This window comes from Panthera onca, chromosome B3, assembly GCF_046562875.1.
Source record: "Panthera onca isolate mPanOnc1 chromosome B3, mPanOnc1 haplotype 2, whole genome shotgun sequence".
Lineage (NCBI taxonomy): Eukaryota > Metazoa > Chordata > Mammalia > Carnivora > Felidae > Panthera > Panthera onca.
In genome coordinates this window covers 19,170,677-19,188,108 of record NC_138344.1, presented here as the reverse complement: position 1 = coordinate 19,188,108, position 17,432 = coordinate 19,170,677, and the positions used below count along the sequence as shown (strand labels likewise).

Sequence of the window (17,432 nt, the reverse complement as noted above, 5' to 3'; positions counted from 1 at the left end):
GGCAGGACAATGCTGATGATGTGGGCAGGAGGCATAGCCGAACAGCCCCTGTAGGACTCAGTGCCCAGGCCAGCAAAATGAAGTGGGGAGACTAAGCGTGGCTGTTTCTGCCCACAGAATCTGCTGTGGGACTCCTTGCATGGGGGCAGCTGTGGGCAAGGGGTGGTTTTCCTTTCCACCCCTGCAGGGAGCGGGCCTGGGTGGGACAGACCCGTGCTGCTATGACACGGGCTCTAAGACAGAGGCTGTGACATCGTTCTCAAGAGGGTCTGTTTATTTTCAGATAAAAGGAACCACATTTGCCTGCATACCCCAGCAAATCTTAAGCTTGGTTTTCATAACTTAATTTTAGAAAAAGATTAACAACTTGAACTGGAGTATGACCTCACGGTCATCCTGCCATCCCGGGTGAAGCAGCCTCAAACAGTTACTCTGGGTAACCACACGGTATGTGTGCGTGTGCGTGTGTGTGCGTGTGTGTGCATCATTTGTAAAAATTCTTGCCGTCACACCCATACACCCCCCATTAACAATTTCACTTTTCCTACTCTGCTGTACATGTGTGTAGTAAATGTTTAGCAAATACATCATTTGGTAGAAGCCCCATACAATGTGACTTCACAACTGAGGCCCAACCACTGAGCTATTACTTAATTTGTTAAAGTGATAAGCAAGATTATTATGTGCAAACAAACAGGGTTTGCGTTCCAGCTGCGTCCAAGTGTATTTTACAAAGCTATAAACACACAGCCCTTTCTCAAGTCCCGATGATTGAGTTTCCCCTGCCTTTTGTCGGCAGAAGAAGAATGTAAAGGCTGAGGCGGTGCTCTGGGCGCTGGACTAGCTCTGGGCTTTCTGGCTGTGTCACTTGAAGGAACTCATTCATTCCCCCAAGGGTTTCTCACACAGAGACTTTCCTGAGCGGGAGATACCTGATCTCCGCTTGCCCAAGCGGGGCCCCAGGCCCCGGGGACCCAGAGGCTTGTGAAATGTCCTGAGAGCCTGGAGGCCACTGGGGGGAAGGGGCAAGGGTCATCGCCCTCCTCCCACCCTGCCCCGAACTGCTCCCCCAACTGAGAGCCTCTAGTGTAATTCTGTCCCAGCCGTGGGGAGGAAAACGGGCAGGCCTGCTCTGTAAAGGCCCAGCCCACACCCCTACTTTGTGTGACCCAGCACAGAGCAGGATCCTCCTCCCCTGCTCTTTGGAAGTGGATGCAGGAGGCAGGGAGAGTTTCTCCCACCCATCTTCTCTCCGCAGTGGGAGAATGGAGGTAGGCAGCTAACTCCGCCCTGGAGAACCGGAGAACCCCAAAACCACCGCCAGGGTGGTAACTTCTCAGCATTTCTAGCAGCAAGTGGTTCACGGGAGAACCCAGTCTGTCTTCTGGGTCCTCGGGAGGCTGTGGGCTGTAGGCAGAGGGGTCAGGGTGTGGGCCCAGGGCGGCCACTCTGCACAACTGTCATTCCATAGGAATTACCTTCTCTTCCGCATGCAAGCCTCCAGCCGGCCCAGCTCTTCGTAGGAGTGGTAGAAAACATCAAACTCCCTGGTGCCCCAGCCCCTCCAGACAGCCAGGCACCACTCCATGTTTTCGTTCTCAAAGCCACACACAACCGTGTCCTTTGCCACCACGGCCGCATCCACAAGCGCCCTACAGAGAGAGGGGGGTTTGAGAAAACCTACAGGGGTCCCCACCTAGTCGGGGCCAGGACCCCCAGCCTGCACCTTCTTGGGAGCCTGGCTAAGTGGGTGCATCTGTCCATCCCGGCCTAGCAGCTGCGATGTTCTCTGATGCCCTGCTTCCGTGGGTGGTCCAGCCTGCGGGCAGAGACTTCCTACCGTCTGAAGAAGAGCCTAGCATGGCAGTGCACATTGATGGGGACTGTCTATAAGGGACTCAGGAAGGCCACAGATGCAACGAGAGCAGGTAGCCTCTATAACTGGACCCAGACTCCCAAGTGTCCGGAAAACACCAACTTTGACTCCTGCTTGTGAACGGCCCATGATGGATTTGAAGCAGTGACTCCCTTCCCTTGCCGTCTGCTCAGGCATGGCTCTTCTCCCGTGCAAAGTGCCCAGCTTAGGGAAACGGGGTGGTATATCGGGCAGAAGACCTGTGCCAACATGTCCTAACTACATACACTAGTTTTTTGAAGCTGTGGATTGTTTTGCTGATCTGTGCACGCACAGGTTTTCCTTCTGGGCCTCTGCCAGGCCGTACAGCCCACGTCTGAGCCCTCACTGCCTTGCCCTGTGGCCAGCACGCAAACCGGCATGCACAGGGCCTCTGGCCTCCTCGGGGCCTTGCACACTGCAGGCACTCACTAGCTATTTGCTGAGAGAATCAGTGTCTCAGATGCATTGCAGAGAGCTGGGGGGCAGGGTTCAGGCTACGGCCCGCCTGTGAGCTGGCTGCCTGGGCTGCTTTCTCCCTACAGTGAACATGCCTGGCTCCTAGTAAACCTGTCTTTGGGGGCTGAATAGGAAAAACGACACCAGGGAAAAATTCAGGAACACAAATCATGGGCAGTCTGAGGTTAGCAGGCCTGGGCTCTACGGACCCGCCTGCTCCACCAGAAGCTTGCGATCTGGTAACTACTTTGGCCCACAAACTCAGCCGGGACTCAGCGAAAACACCCAGATCTTGTTTCTGCAATCACTGGCACAGCAGGGGTCAATGGATCTGGTGACTCTCTGAGAACGCTCAGTGCGTTCAGGCAGAGGAGGGGACCTGCCATAGATGTTTCCCCTCCCATTGTCGTCCCATTCTGGGGAAAATGGGTCAAATGATGTTTGTCCATAAGCGAGATTTATAGCATGGGGCTCAGTAGACAAAGTGAGGTGTGGACACTGCTGGCTGCAGGGGACTCTGAGGATACCAGCTGGTGCCAGCCTCCCATGCCCACAGCCATGCTGTCCTGCCCCAGAATGACCCTCACAGTGGGGTAAGACCTGCCTCCCGGTCGGACGCCCCCCAACAGGTATGGAGCCATGGATGAGCCTGGGCTTGGGCATGGTGGAGGGTGGTGGGTGCTAGGTCTGTGGCTCCAGTAGGTGCTATATGGGCAGGTGGAGCACCCAGGAAGGGCCCTCCCACTTGGCGGGGAGGACAGTGAATCACCTGGCTCCCTGTTTCCATTTCAGCTGAACTCCGGCCCTGGAGACACACCCCAGTCAGGAGACCTGGTCCACAGGTGCATGGGGTATGCCAGAAACAGACAGCCATGACCACTGGCTGATGCCTGGTTCAGATGGTATTTGCTGAGCCCCTAGGTGCTGCCTGGAGGACCCCATTTTGTTCCTTCTCTGCCTTATGGCCACACCGGTAGATGTGGCATTTATTTGCGGAGGCCAGAAGGGCGAGAGGCCGTTGTGCGGGGATGTGGTGGAGGGGCCTAGATTCCCCACATCACACCTCGGGTCCTAAAGGAGGTGCCCTCAGTCTTACCCACGCGGAGTCAGCTCGCGGGCTTTTAAGACGGCGATGACACGGCCCCGCTGGCCTCCGGCGTCCTTCTCCAGGCCGATGACGATAACATCGCCGCCGCGCCTGCGAAACCAAAACCGAGAAGGGGAAACGTTTTGTCCAGGGCTGTGCTCTCCAGGGGAAACGGAGCCGGCGTGCAGAGAAGCACGGCCACAAACGCGCAGTCTCAGTGAATGGATTGAGTTACCGGGAGGGCACCGAAGCCGGCCCCAGAAGGCCTTTCCCAGCGGGAAACCCAATCGCAGCTGACCACGGCTCTGCCTTGTGCTGCCGGCAGCTTCCCTGCGGGCAGGTGAGCGTCAGCGCGGCCCTTCTCAGGTTTGCTAAAGAGATCCCTCCAGGCCCCAGCACAGAGGGGGTGGCCCCTGATGGCCCCTGATGCCACAGCATCTGAAAGCTCCCTCAGGCAGCACAGGAATGTGCCCCACTCCCGGGAAATGTACCTGGGGACCCAGATGACGTCTTTCACGGCTAGGATCCTCACGGCCTGCAGGTGCTGGCTGAAAGCCTCCCCGTCCACGGGGGTCAGGTCATGCTCAGACCTGTCGGAGCCCGCAGTGGGCTCGTGCAGCCTGTCAGAGTCCTCGTAGTTGGCGGCGAAAGGCACGCTGGCAGAGCTTGCCGGGGAGCAGGGCAGGCTTGAGGACGACCTGGGGGCCCGGTGGGGGGAGGATGAGGAGGAGGACGTGGAGCAGTAGTCAGTCAGCGAGTCCTGGTGGGTCAGGATCTGCGTGCCCAGCTCCTCGCTGTACATGATGCTCACGTCCGCGATGGAGTCCCCCTTGGGCTCTTTGGGGCTGGCTGTGTGGCCGCCACGGGGCTCTGGACCCAACGGGCACACAGGAAACATGTCTCTGAGCGGGCTGGGGTCCCCGCAGAAGTACCGGGCGCACAGCTGGTAGGTAGCTGCGTGGTACATCACCAAGGAGTTGGCCCTGTCGTCCAGGCACCAGACGACCTCCTCCCCCCTGCACTCGGAGCTGCCCACGACCGAGGTGACCACCGAAGGGGCCGAGTAGGGCTCCAGCCTCCTGCTGATCTCCAGGGCCACACAGTCGATGACCAGCAGGCCGGGCCCATTGCTGTACCAGACCTCGGAGCCGCTGTTGACCACCTCCATGGCCTTCACGGGGTAGGGGTTCTGCCGTGTGTCTTCATCTGGGATGCTAAACTTGGACCTGTTGGCTGTGTGTGAGCACAGGTAGGAGCAGCTGTCGTCCGGGGCACCCCGCACCACGGGAAACACTGCCACAAGCCCGTCGGCCAGGCCTGCCAACACCAGGTAGGAATTCTGCAAGGAAAAGACAGCACCGCTCATTGGTTGCACGCATTCCAGGGGAGGAAACAGTACGGGTGCAAGACTCATCTTGGCACACACCCCGTGCACCCCAGAGGAGCAAGGCTCCTAAAGAGGCAGGGGCTGCCAGTGGGACCTTCTGGACGTGCTCCCAAGGGAGGTAACCCAGGCCCAGCCGAGCCAGCCTGCCCATCTGGCACTGAGCAGGAGAGGAACGTGTCTGGGGAGAACGAGGCCCATGGCGCCCAGGGGAGGAGCGCATGTGGCCTGAACCACGTGGCCTGCCTTGGCTCAGGCTGGGTTCTTGCAGTGTGACAGGAGGGGTCTGCCTTCTCCTTCAGGCCACAGGAGCCTCCTTCAGAGGCAGGATGTGGCTCCCCCCCTGCCGGTGAACTCTGCTGATTAACTACGGGACAGTAGCTGTGGGCAGAGTGTGGGGCTGCTTGCCATCTCCTGCCCGCCAGCCCCACTGGGCAGGCTCTGCGCGCCCACCCCCCACCCTCTTGCCCTGGGTGCTGGCCTGCCACAGGAAGGGCCACGTCTCATCTGTTTCTCTGGCTCCACCCGGTCTTCTGCGCCCGTAGACAATACGAGCCTGCCGACCTTATTTATTCTTGAAATTGCTTCCAACTCAACCCTCTTGTGGAGGCGCTTCTTGGACACTGCCTACACTCCCCAATTAGCACACCTACCCTGAAATGCCTAGCTGGCAGTGCTAGGGTCTGTGGGTTGCTCTCCGCCCCTGCAGTGAAGCATGTGATCTTCTACGGCACCAGAGATCACTGGGCAAAGTTGCAAGGACAGCGCTAAATGCTGGGACCCACCCCAGGCATCCCAGGAGCATCCCTGTGGAGCCGGGGACAGAGGGAGGCTTTGAAGCCTGGATGCCCAGCTTGGGCTGGGGTGGCACAGGAGAGGTTCGGGAGCACAGAGCCGAAGCCACAACAGAGTGGGGATCCAGGCCTGTATCAGCAAGGGTGAGTGGCAGAAAGCCCCCTTTCTGGGACCTGAGCACCCTGGGAACCCGGGAGGCGGGGCTGTCCAAGGTAACAAGGGAACCAGCTCGAGCTCAACAGTGAGGTCAACAAGCCCTAGGAACATTTATCAAAATCCATCTTCAGAATTTTAGGGAAGAAAACAGCCAAAGCAAACAAGAGCAATGTCTCTATCCGATCCCGGCCCTGGGCCCCAGTTGGGGCGGCGAGCCCCATGGCCCGGCTGGGTGTGAACATGCGCGTGCAAGAATGCAGGGGCCGCCGTCGCGGCCACAGGGCGGCCTGGCCTCGGAGGGGCAGGCCCCTGACAGGGAGGCTCCGCACAGAGCCGGCTTTATTCCCTCTGGTCGCGAGGGCGGTGGTGCCCTGGCTCGGGGGCTCTGGCCAGCAGTGGCCTTAAATAGCGCTTTGTGTCATGTTCTCCTGTGCTCTGGGGCGGACCGGGTCCCGCACTGCCCAGCCTCACCCGTGGGGCCACAGTCGTAAATGACTCGAGGGTGGATTTCAGACTTTTTTTTTTTTTTTTTTTTTAAAGAAATAAACTGTAGTAGGATGAAGAACGTATATATTTCACCACTGCCAGGAAGTAATAATAATGCTCACATTTACCCAAGTGCTTGCGCCCAGAGCTTGGGGCACGTTATGCCCAGGGAACCCTCTCTGACTGCTTCTTATCCTCGATTTGCAGATGGGAAAACTGAAATTGGATGGTGACAGCCAGCATGTTTTAAACAAACACCACCAATAATGACACCGATAATGATTCCTTGAGCGTCTACCATGAGCAGAGAGGATGACCAGAGCGGCCTGAGAGCACCACTGGGGGCCTGGGGCCGGGGCAGGCCAGCTGCTCAGAGCAGGGTCGGGGTCTTTGATCTTGAGAACTGAACAGGAGGTCGTCCTGCAGGGGTATGTGGGGTGGGACTGTTGCTAACAGGCAGGGTCTCCTCAGAGTGCAGTGCTGGATGAGGTGGGGAGCAGGGGGCCAGTAGGGGGAGGCTCGCCGGTCCTGCAGAAGGGCAGGGTCCCACTGGAGGAGCAGGAGAGCCTGAGCCCCGGGCTGTGGAGATTACCACTCGGGCTTCCATTTCAGAGAGGTGGGGGCTAGAAGGTCAAGGACATGGACAAAGAGGGACCCAGGTCTCAGGCTGACAGTGGGCACCACAAGTGGGGGGAACCGACTGTTCCCCAGGGGTGGGGGCAGGGGGACCGGCGCCTCTTGAGTGGCTCTGGGGTGGCGCTGGCCCTGACAGGTGGGGAAGTAACCCCTCACACCACTATCAGAAGGGGAAGGGCACACGTCTAACTGCTCTTTTACTCTGGGACCATGGCATTTGCGGCGGAATGCAAGTTTCCACTCAGCCCTCTGCTTTGCTTTGCTGGTTACATAGGTTCTTGAAAAGGCACTAATTGTGGTCTGTCCTCCTAAGGCTGACTGTGACCTGCCCTGGGTTTGGTGGTCCAAGAGGGCCCGGCTTTGCTCCCACTCCTCATACTGTTCCCCCCAAGCTGGGTGGGCAGAGGGAGCCCCACACCAACGGAAGAGGAAGGGGGAATCAGACACCCGGGCAACCACCTTTCCCCTTACCTCACCTTTTTAATAACAGGCACTGCCAATAAGCAGGTGACGACAGCCGGGGTGTCCAAAGCCCGTTGGGGTGTGTTTAAGGGGCACATGCCCTTGAGGCTATAGATGTAGATCTTCTGGTCCTGCAGAGGCAGAGGAGCCAACGTGAGACTCAGGCTGGAACACGGTGGCCATTTCCTACCAGGTGCATTCTGCCTTGGGAATCCCTTTGTGCTTTAAAAAGTAACACGTACTGAGGCTATCTGGTTGTCTGCTTTCATATTCCTATTCTTGGCAGAAATGTTGAAAACTACAGAAGAGTTTAAAGAAGAAATGTAAAATCGCCCATAACCCATTATTTGGAGAAAATTGCCATGGGGACGTGGGACCCAGACTCCGTTTCCTCTGGGTATCTGTGTGTTTGTGTCCACATTCCGGGCAAACGTGGGACCACACGACTGTGCTGGTTTTCCTCACTGATCTCGCGACGATACCCAGCAGGCGGGAGGAGGCCCTGCCCTGTCTGGCTGGTGAGGGAACTGTGTCCGAGTGCCTCTGTGCTGCCCGTTGCTCAGGGACGCCGTAGCCTGGCTAACCTGCTGTCAGAAGCTCAGGCTGTTTCCAGGTTTTCATGACTAGGTGTTTCTCTGGGGTGAACATTCAATAGAACAGACACGTCTGCCTGCTCTTCTCTGCATACCTGGGACGGCTGCACCCGTCCCCCACTGCACCCGTCCCCCACTGCTGCACCCATCCCCCACTGCCCCACACCACCAGGAGCTTCACAGCATTTGTTTGGGGCATCCCTCTCTGCATTTCTCAGAAGACAGCTTCTCGGGCTTTCCGCTGACTTCTTTGACGGGAAGGCAAAAAGCCTTCAGAGCTGAGTGGGTTTGCTGTGTAGATCCGGCTGTGTTATAAGAAACCTGGTCACTCCACTAACCTAATGGGGTTCTCCTGCTGCGATCCTGCCCCTGATACTTATCTTGGCTGAGTCTTAGTCACCAGGCAGGGACAAGGCAGGCTGTTGGCCTTGGTGACACGCTGCTGCTTCCCAGGGCTGCTGCCACTGTGCTGGGGGCCTCACATGTGCAGATGGGGTTCCTGTGATATTCAGACTTACCTGGGCATCCTATATTTTTATTTGCTAAATCTGGCTTCACACGGACTGCACCCTGTGCTGCCCACCTCGACTGCCCACCCTACATGGTGGCATTTACCTCAGTGGCCGTCCACAGAGAGTTCTGGACCTTGAGCTGGCAGCTTAGTGTCATTCCCGCACAGCTCATCCGCTGCACCTCCATGAGGCCCTTCTCCGTGTTCACCACCGTGTAGTTCCTGCAATGGGCAACCACAGTGTGGTCAGCTCACGGTGGCCAGGGGCCACATCCCTTATGTCGGCTCTTGGCCTGAAGCACCTTGGAGGAGGATGTCGGCTACAGGCCTTGAACCCAGAGTTGAATTTTGCCATGTTCTGAGAGACTCCAGAACTGTTCATGGCATTGGGTGCAAGGGGGTTTCTGGCCCCACTGGTAGTGCTCGAACATCCGAGCAATGAAAGGGCCTTCCCTTTGGGAAGAGAGACACTCTTCTGTGATGTTGGAGGGTTCAACGAGCTGCCCCCAGTGTGAAGAAGGGGCACAGGGGGCTATACCTCCACCAAAGCCATTCACTGCCCTCCCACTGGCCTTATCTGCTGCACCCCAGTAGCAGGGGAACCCCTCAATATCACAGTAGACAAAGTCAAGACTAAAGATAGTTGGGTGAATTTCATAGTAGGCTGGGGGGCCTCAAAACACGCCTTCCAACCTAGGTGCTCTGAGAACTAATAAGCTGTCATTTATGAGGGCAGCTGTGTGCTCACCAGGTCTGGCCACCCGCTAGCATTTCTGTCTCCCCACTGTCCTCAGTGGCATCCCAGTGTGCTCACTGTCTGAGGCAGAGACTGAAGTTCTTTACCCAGGTCACACACATCTTTTGTCCACACTTCCCCTGGTCTTTATGTGTCTGTCTGTTGACTGACTTCCTTCCCCTCTTTCTCTTTTTTCTCCAGCAGGTTATGTGCTGAGGATTCCAGGGGTGGGGGTGTCCTATGAGGTCCTCACATCCTGGGGTGCCATCTGTCTCAGCCCCCTGCCCCCAATCTCGAGTCTCGGTCAGATTCTGTTTGATTTTTTCAGGTACAAACATTTCCTCATTGGGGCTGTGGATTTCTATTGGGAATGTCTGGTTCTCACTCCTTTTGTGATAGTTAATGATCATTGTCTACATGCATTATTTCAATAGAGATCACAAAAGGCGGACATTCTGTTTCTGGCATTTCTTCCTCATTTATTAGCTTCATTTATTCTCAAAAGAGAAACTTCCTCCTTTTATCTCTTTTGTTACCCTGGGGTACACATAGGAAAGACAGGATACAATCTTGATTCCTCTGTATGTGCCGAGTTTCAAAATAAGGTGTTGGTTCTCTAGGAGCCTCCAATGGTGATCAATGAGGGGTTTTTGTTTATTGGCTTGTTTTTCCTAAACAGCATTAGAAACTCATGAATGTAAACAATTTGATGTACCCCAGTCCACTGCAGTTCCTCTTACTCATGGCCGGCTGACTGCCCTATCTTTGGCCAGTGGGAACCTCTTTGGGTTGGCTCCTAAATCCCTTTAATCTACCCTCATAAGTGTCTGATGGCATCCTTGATTCTACTGTGTCAGATGTTTCTGGCTGTCTTCCTGTCCCAGACCTGGAGTCAGCCACTTCTCAGATAAGCTTTGCTTCCTCATGGTACTTAGAGACCATCATGTGGGTCCCAGAGCTCATCATTGGTAACTGGTCATCGTCTCTAGGCCTTTTCAATGGGCAGGATGAGGAAACATGAGTTCATTTTTCTTAAAGATACAATATATCATGAGCCTAAAAATTTAAATTCAGAACTGCAGCTTTTTTATTTAACCTCTCTTTGATATTTTCCATGCCAAAGAGCCCAATGTGCAACGCGTGACGCCATTGTAATTACCCACTTTGCCCTGCAATTATAAGCAAAGCCTTAAAATAGCAATAACAACACTGCTACCAATGATGTAAAAACTGAAAACATATATCTTTACATATATAAATAGAAATTAATAAACACACACACACATATATATGTATTTTTTTAGGCCATGGTTCCTTAGACTGTGTCTTAGGTCAGAGCACTCAGTCCCAGTGCCATAAAACCTGATGTGAAGCTCACCTAGGCTGACCTAAGGAAAATGGCAAATTTCCTTCCCTTTATCTCATTGTGTCTCAAGCTTCACTTTGTCTAAGCCTTATCATATTTTAGCACCTATAAATGTCTGTCACAAGGCTTACTAGAAGACTCCTCATGCCATGAAATGCTCTCGTGGCTCTGAAGATGTCACACTACGTAGGTGGGAGAGACCACACACCTTGGCCAGGACTGACGGGTCTCATATTAGATGGTGATTTGGGGGGAGTCTGAAAAGTCTTTGATGCTCTTTCCAATACCCTGTCATTTTGGTCCGGTGACCTCCTCCTTGTTTCTCAATGATCTTATCCCCACTTTACCCCAGCCAGCCTCTCCCAAAGTTGCATATCAGATCTTGCCTTTCCTAATATTTTCATCCCTCCCACCCACTCAGTGTCAAGCATCTGTTTTCTGACCATTACCTCCTGGTTTCCCAGATCACTCCACCTACTACCATAACTCATTACGGGTGTGTGTGTGTGTGTGGCGGGGGGCGGGTTTACACTCTGCCAAGACCTAGGATTTCCTGGTACATTCCATTGTTCCTCATCCGTTTTATGGCCTCCCTTAGGTTCTATGATCCATCTCTGTCATGTGCCTCTTGAAAATACCCACCCCCCCATGTCCTTCTCTCCTTCCTGGCAAAAACCCAACTCGGCTTAAAACCAACGGTTGCCTATCTTGCAATGTGGGTTAGCAAAGCATGCTGGGGGAACATAACCCCTCTGATGAGTCTCATTTCCAATGCACAATCTCCAACCTCCAGTGGGCCTCAGTGCCATCCTGTAATCACCCTGGTCTCATGTGTCACTGCTCACATCACACGTCATCATTTTCTCCTTGAATATTCAAAACCTCTCCCCATGCTTTTGACCCTCCTGCCACTTCACTGAGAAAAAAGATGCAACTAGAAGGGAAGGCCCACAAACTCTCATTTAAGGGCACCAGTTGTGCTTGGCTCTGGGTCCCCTGCTCCTCTCGCGACTCAGCAACTGCACTCTGGTAACTGTCCTCTCCCTCCCACCCCCAGCATCATTGACTTCTTCAACTATCAAGCTGCAAATAGCATCCATGTTAAAACAAAGTCCCCTCAGGACGGGAGAACTACTCCAACTAATAAATGACCCCAGGAGTGTTTCAGGATACAAAATAATGATATAGGAATCTGTTGTGTTTTTATACACTATTAACACACTAGCAGAAGGAGAAATTCAGAAAACGTTCCCATTTACAACTGTGCCAAAAAGAATAAAACACCTAGGAATAAATTTAATCAAGGAGGTGAAAAACCTGTACTCTGAACACTTAAGACATTGAGAAAAGAAATTGAAAATGACACAAATAAGTGAACAGCGTGTTTGTAGACTGGAAGAATTAATGTTAAAAGGCCCATGCTGCCCAAAGTGGTCTATAGAGTCAATGCAATCCCTATCAAAATAGGAACAGCATTTTTCACAGAACTAGAACAAATAATCTCAAAATTTGTATGGAGCCACAAAAGGCCCCAAATAGCCAAAGCAAGCTTGAGGCAAAAGAATAAAGCTGGAGGCGTCACATCCCTCATTTCAAACTATACTACAAAGCTGTGGTAATCCAAACAGTGTGGCACCGGGACAAAAATAGACACATAGATCAGTTGGACAGAATAGAAAACCCAGAAATGAGCTCACAACTATATGGTCAATGAATCTTTGAATTTGTTTTGACATTTATTTATTTTTGAGAGACAGAGAGAGAATACGAGTCGGGGAGGGGCAGAGAGAGAGGGAGACCCAGAATCTGAAGCAGGCTCCAGGCTCTGAGCTGTCAGCACAGAGCCTGACACAGGGCTTGAACTCCTGAACTGTGAGATCATGACCTGAGCTGAAGTTGGATGCTTAATTGACTGAGCAACCCAGGCACCCCAATGAATCTTTGAAAAAGTAGGAAAGAGTGTCCAATGGGAATAAGACAGTCTCTTTGACAAACAGTGTTGGGAAAACTTCACAGCAACATGAAAGAGAATGAAACTAGACCACCTTTTTACACCATACACAAAATAAACTCAAAATGGATTAAAGGCCTAAATGTGAGACATAAAACTTATAAAAGAACACATATACAGTAAACTCTTGGACATCAGGCTTAGCAATATTTTTTTGAATCTGTCTCCTCAGGTAGAGGCAACAAAAGCAAAATAAACAATGGGACTGCATCAAACTAAAAAGCTTTTGCACAGTGCAGGAAGCCATCAGCAAAATGAAAAGGCAGCCTACTGAATGGCAGGTGATATTCGCAAATGAAGTATCTGATAAGGGGTCAGTATTCAAAATATATAAAGAACTCATACAACCCGACACCAAGAAAACAAACAATCTGACTAATAAATGAGCAGAGGACCTAAATAGGCATTTTTTCAAATAAGACATCCAGATGGCCAACAGACACACGAAAATATGTTCAACGTTACTCATCATCAGGGAAATATGACACAAACCCACAATGAGATATTACCTCACACCTGTCAGAAGGGCGAGTATCAGAAAGACAAGAAACAAGTGTTGGTGAGGATGTGGAGAAAAGCAAAGCCTCGTGCACCATTGATGGGAATATAAATTGGTGCAGCCACTCTGGAAAACAGAATGGGGACGCCTGGGAGACTCAGTCCATTAACCAGCTTCCAACTTTGCCTCAGGTCATGATCTCACAGTTCGTGAGTTGGAGCTCCATGTCGGGCTCTCTGCTGTCAGCACAGAGCCTGCTTCGGATCCTCTGTCCCCCCACCCTAGCTCCTCCCCCACTCATACTTTCTCTCCCTCTCTCAAAAATAAAAATATTTAAAAAAAGGAAAACAGTATGGAGGTTCCTAAAATAGCATATGATATAGTAATTCCATTTCTGGGTATTTACCTAAAGAAAACAAAAACACTGATTTGAAAAGATACATGCACCCCTGTGTTTACTGCAGCATTATTTACAATAGCCAAGATATGGAAACAACCCAAATGTCTATCCATAGATAAATGGATAAAGGCACTTTATACACACACACACACACACACACACACACACACACACACACAGAATATTACTCAGCCATAAAAAGGAACGAAATCTTGGCATTTGCAACAGCTTGGATGGACCTAGATGTATTCTGCTAAGTGAAATAAGTCAGAGAAAGACAAACACCATATGATTTCAATTATATGTGGAATCTAAAAAGCAAAAGAAAAAATAAAGCAGAAACAGACTCATAAACACAGAGAACAAACTGGTGGTTGCCAAAGGGGAGTTGGGGTGAGAGAATGGATGAAACAGGTGATGGGGATTAAGAAGGAAAAACCAACAAAAAGCAAAGCCCTGTGTTGACCCCACCCCTGGCAGACACCACCTTCTCTTTGCTCCTCTTAAGCACAAATGCATACATGCCTGTCATTTGCATGGACTCAGTTTTATCTCTGGAGCAAACTCCATCAGGCTCCCAACCCACCGTCTGTAAACATCCCTCACCGTGGTCAGCCCTGACTGCTCCCCAAGTGCATGGTCACCCCAGCAGGGCAAAGTAAGCCTCAGGACATTACCTGGACTCCTCTTTCCCATCCCAGAACACCACCATGTACTCCTGGCCCTGGGATGAGAAGAAGGCCGTCTGCTTCCCACAGGGTAGCTGGTACATGAACGTTGCAAAGGTTGGGTCCTTCATCTGGCTCACCACCGACAGGGCCAGTGGGCGCTGAGGGAGAGAGGCCACCAGAGCCATGAGCAAGGGTCACGTAAACCAGATTGATGCCTATATTGCCCATGAAACCAATGGTCTTGAACAAGGGAGGAAGGTCTAGAAACTGCTCAAAACAAGAGGCTGAAACAACTTCAGATGCCAGAGTATCTGGGTCATCACTGTCAATGGCAACTTGAACTTTGGTCATCTGGTTGGCTTAAACTCTAAGATTCCAACCTCCATGCCTATAGACATACAATCTTGTAAAGGATTTTTCTCAGAAGCTTCTTTTACTCCCAATACATTGAATTAGTACCATCTAGTTTGATGAATGCATTTTAACCTTGAAACCACTGGCCTCTTCCCCAAACAGCTAAGTTTTAAAATGATAATAGACGGGGCGCCTGAGTGGTTCAATTGCTTAAGCATCCAACTTCAGCTCAGGTCATGATCTCGCAGCTTGTGGGTTTGAGCCTCGCATTGGGTTCTCTCCTGTCAGCATGGAGCTCACTTCAGATCCTCTGTCCCTCTCTTTCTCTATGCCTCCCCTGCTTGCACTGTCTCTCTCTCTCTCAAAAATAGACATTTAAAAAAAGTGATAATATGACTCCTGCTCTCACGAGCAAACTTGCTCCCCATTTCTTTAAATAAAAAGAGATACATACATTCTCTCTGCTCTTGCACAGGGACTGTACTGCTATAAAGGGGCTGGTATGTTTTGCTTGCATGATGGTGTGACATAAAAGTGGGGAGGAAAAAAAGCTCATTTTTCCTGAGAGTGACACACACACAAAGAGATGAGCTGGATGTATTAGGACAGTAAACATCTCTTTCTAGAAGGGATGAGCAGAGGAGGGTTGCCTCATTTGTTCTAGACCTTTAGTGAAGGATGGGCAGTTAGCTGTACACGTGCATTCTGGAGACGCAGACCCTCCACCACTGTGGCAGGAGGTGTCTGGTCCCCCAGGTCCTGGGCCCCCGGTACCTTCTCAGGCTTTGTGTCCCAGCACTCCATCATGAGTGCCTGCAGGCGATGGAACTGCACCTCCTCGGGCTGCCCCAGAACAGGACGGATGCCCTTGGACAGCTTCTTGGCGATCTGAAGCTGGTGGTGGCCCAGCGCTGGCCGCTGCCCCGACAGCAACTCGTAGAGCACCATTCCATAGGAGAACATGTCTACCTGGGCAAAGAGGCAAGCCAAGTCAGGTCCCCTGCCTGAGCCCAGCACCTTTCAGAAGCTGGCCCTGAGATGGAGGGAGCAGGAGGACACAATTAGACAAGGGATCCTGTCCAGGGATACAATCATCAATCATCCACCAATGAATGTATCCATCACTTCCTACCTGTCGAAACATCTGGCCAACCATCTGACCATGCATCATTCTGTCCCTTTCGCCACCCATCTTTCAATCCTTCCTTCCTTCCTTCCTTCCTTCCTTCCTTCCTTCCTTCTTTCCATCTATCCATCATCCATCCATCCATTCCCCCACCCACCCACCCATCCATCCAATAAACACACACTGAGAACTTGCTAACTACCAGCCACTGGTTAAGGGCTGCAAGGATGTCATGTTCCTTTATGTTTGACAATCAAGACAAGGCAGGAGAACACGGACCCTCAGCTTAATGTGCTAGGCACTAGAAGAGCAGTGTCTGCAAATCATAAAGGGGGGGATGTCTCCTAAATCATAACATGTTGACTCCTCTAATTTTAATGTTATCAAAAGGCCCAGTAAGGAGAAGTTAGTATAGGCCTCCATGAGGGCCAAAAAATAACGTTTTAGCGGGAGAATGGCTGAGATAGACCTGAGAATTTTCAACATGAAGGTCCCTGTTATAATCTTAGTTTCAAGGTGCCTTGCCTGTGTCACCTGCTACTTAAGAAGCTCTTATTTTTATCACACTGATTTGCCTTTTCTATTTCGGTTAATAATCACAGGCGATGAGTTAACCTACACATGCTAAGGTCATTCTTCTTCCTGTTTTATTTGAAGGTGGTACAAACTTCTAGTTATAAGATAACATGGGAATGTAATGTCCAGCATTGCCATTTAGGCTGTTCCTGAAGCAATTAGCCAATGACTCATCTGTAAATCACCAAATAATGAAAAATTATAGACCAGGGGAGTTTCAGTGCCAGGCGATTAGTGAAGCAGGGATGGCACCAGCTGTAACATGGTTTTTAGTTGCCTGTGTGCCTGCATCTATTTCAGGGAAGAAGGCAAACATTTAGCCATCATGTTGGCCGAGGCGGGCCAGGCAGCTGCTCGGGAGTCCAGTCCTGTCTTGCTAGAATTCACTCTCTTCTGGCTTTGGAGGATGCTGTCTTGGCCATCTCTGCCATTCAGTTCGGACAATGCCTTGTGGACAGCACCTATGGGCCGGGAGCCCTTGCCATCCTTACTCTGTCTGCCCCTCACGAGTCCCCATGAGGCTGGTCCACTGTCTCCAGTTTACCCATCTAAATGGCAGAGTTGGGACCCAAATCCAGACCCATTTCTGTCTTGGGCTCACTGTCCACTGTGTACCACCTTCATTATGTCTCTGAATCAAGGTTAGAGAATTCAGAGGCTATAGCACCATTCCTAAAGCTAAGGAGAGGTCAACTTTGACATTGCTAGGTGGACACAGGCCCCTGTGCATTTCTGGCTCAAGCCATACCCTCCTGGTTGAGCACAGGAGAGGGACAGACGTGTGCCTGGGGAAACACAGAGCTCAGAGGCTGCAGGTTCCTGGCTTCACCGGGGCCTGGGCTTGGCTGTGGGGCTGGGCTGGGTAGCAGTGGGCCAGGGTGGGTACCTTCTCGTCATACACAATGCGAGGACGGATCTCTGGGGCCTGGTAGCCGGGCGTGCCCTCCACGCCGAGGGCACCCTCATGAAATGACTGCCGTGAGATCCCGTAGTCCGACAGCTTGATATTGATGTGGTCCTTGACGTCCAGAGACCAGACCAGAATGTTGTCTGACTTCAGGTCACAGAAGATGATGTTTTTCTTGTGCAGGTAGGCCAGGCCAGAGGCAATCTGGTAGGCTATTTTTTGGGTGAGCATGTGTCCCAGGGGCATAAAGGAAGAATCTTTGCAAAGAAAAAAAAAAAAGCAAACCATCATTACAACTGTCTTTTCTAACCTTTTCTCTTCCC

At 51.8% G+C, this 17,432-nt stretch overlaps 1 protein-coding gene across 1 annotated transcript in view; it reads right to left on the bottom strand.

Moving 5' to 3' along the window:
* Positions 1-253: 253 nt before the first annotated feature.
* Positions 254-17,432, bottom strand: part of LRRK1 (leucine rich repeat kinase 1) — a 133,213-nt gene continuing 116,034 nt past the window's right edge. Inside the window, exons 27-34 of the mRNA XM_060617827.3 lie at positions 17,089-17,366; positions 15,275-15,469; positions 14,153-14,304; positions 8,568-8,685; positions 7,374-7,490; positions 3,932-4,779; positions 3,450-3,551; positions 254-1,652 (exon numbers count right to left, since the gene is read on the bottom strand). Coding sequence (XP_060473810.2) covers positions 1,475-1,652; positions 3,450-3,551; positions 3,932-4,779; positions 7,374-7,490; positions 8,568-8,685; positions 14,153-14,304; positions 15,275-15,469; positions 17,089-17,366 — 1,988 coding nt within the window. The 3' untranslated portion in view covers positions 254-1,474. The remainder of the gene's footprint in view (positions 1,653-3,449; positions 3,552-3,931; positions 4,780-7,373; positions 7,491-8,567; positions 8,686-14,152; positions 14,305-15,274; positions 15,470-17,088; positions 17,367-17,432) is intronic.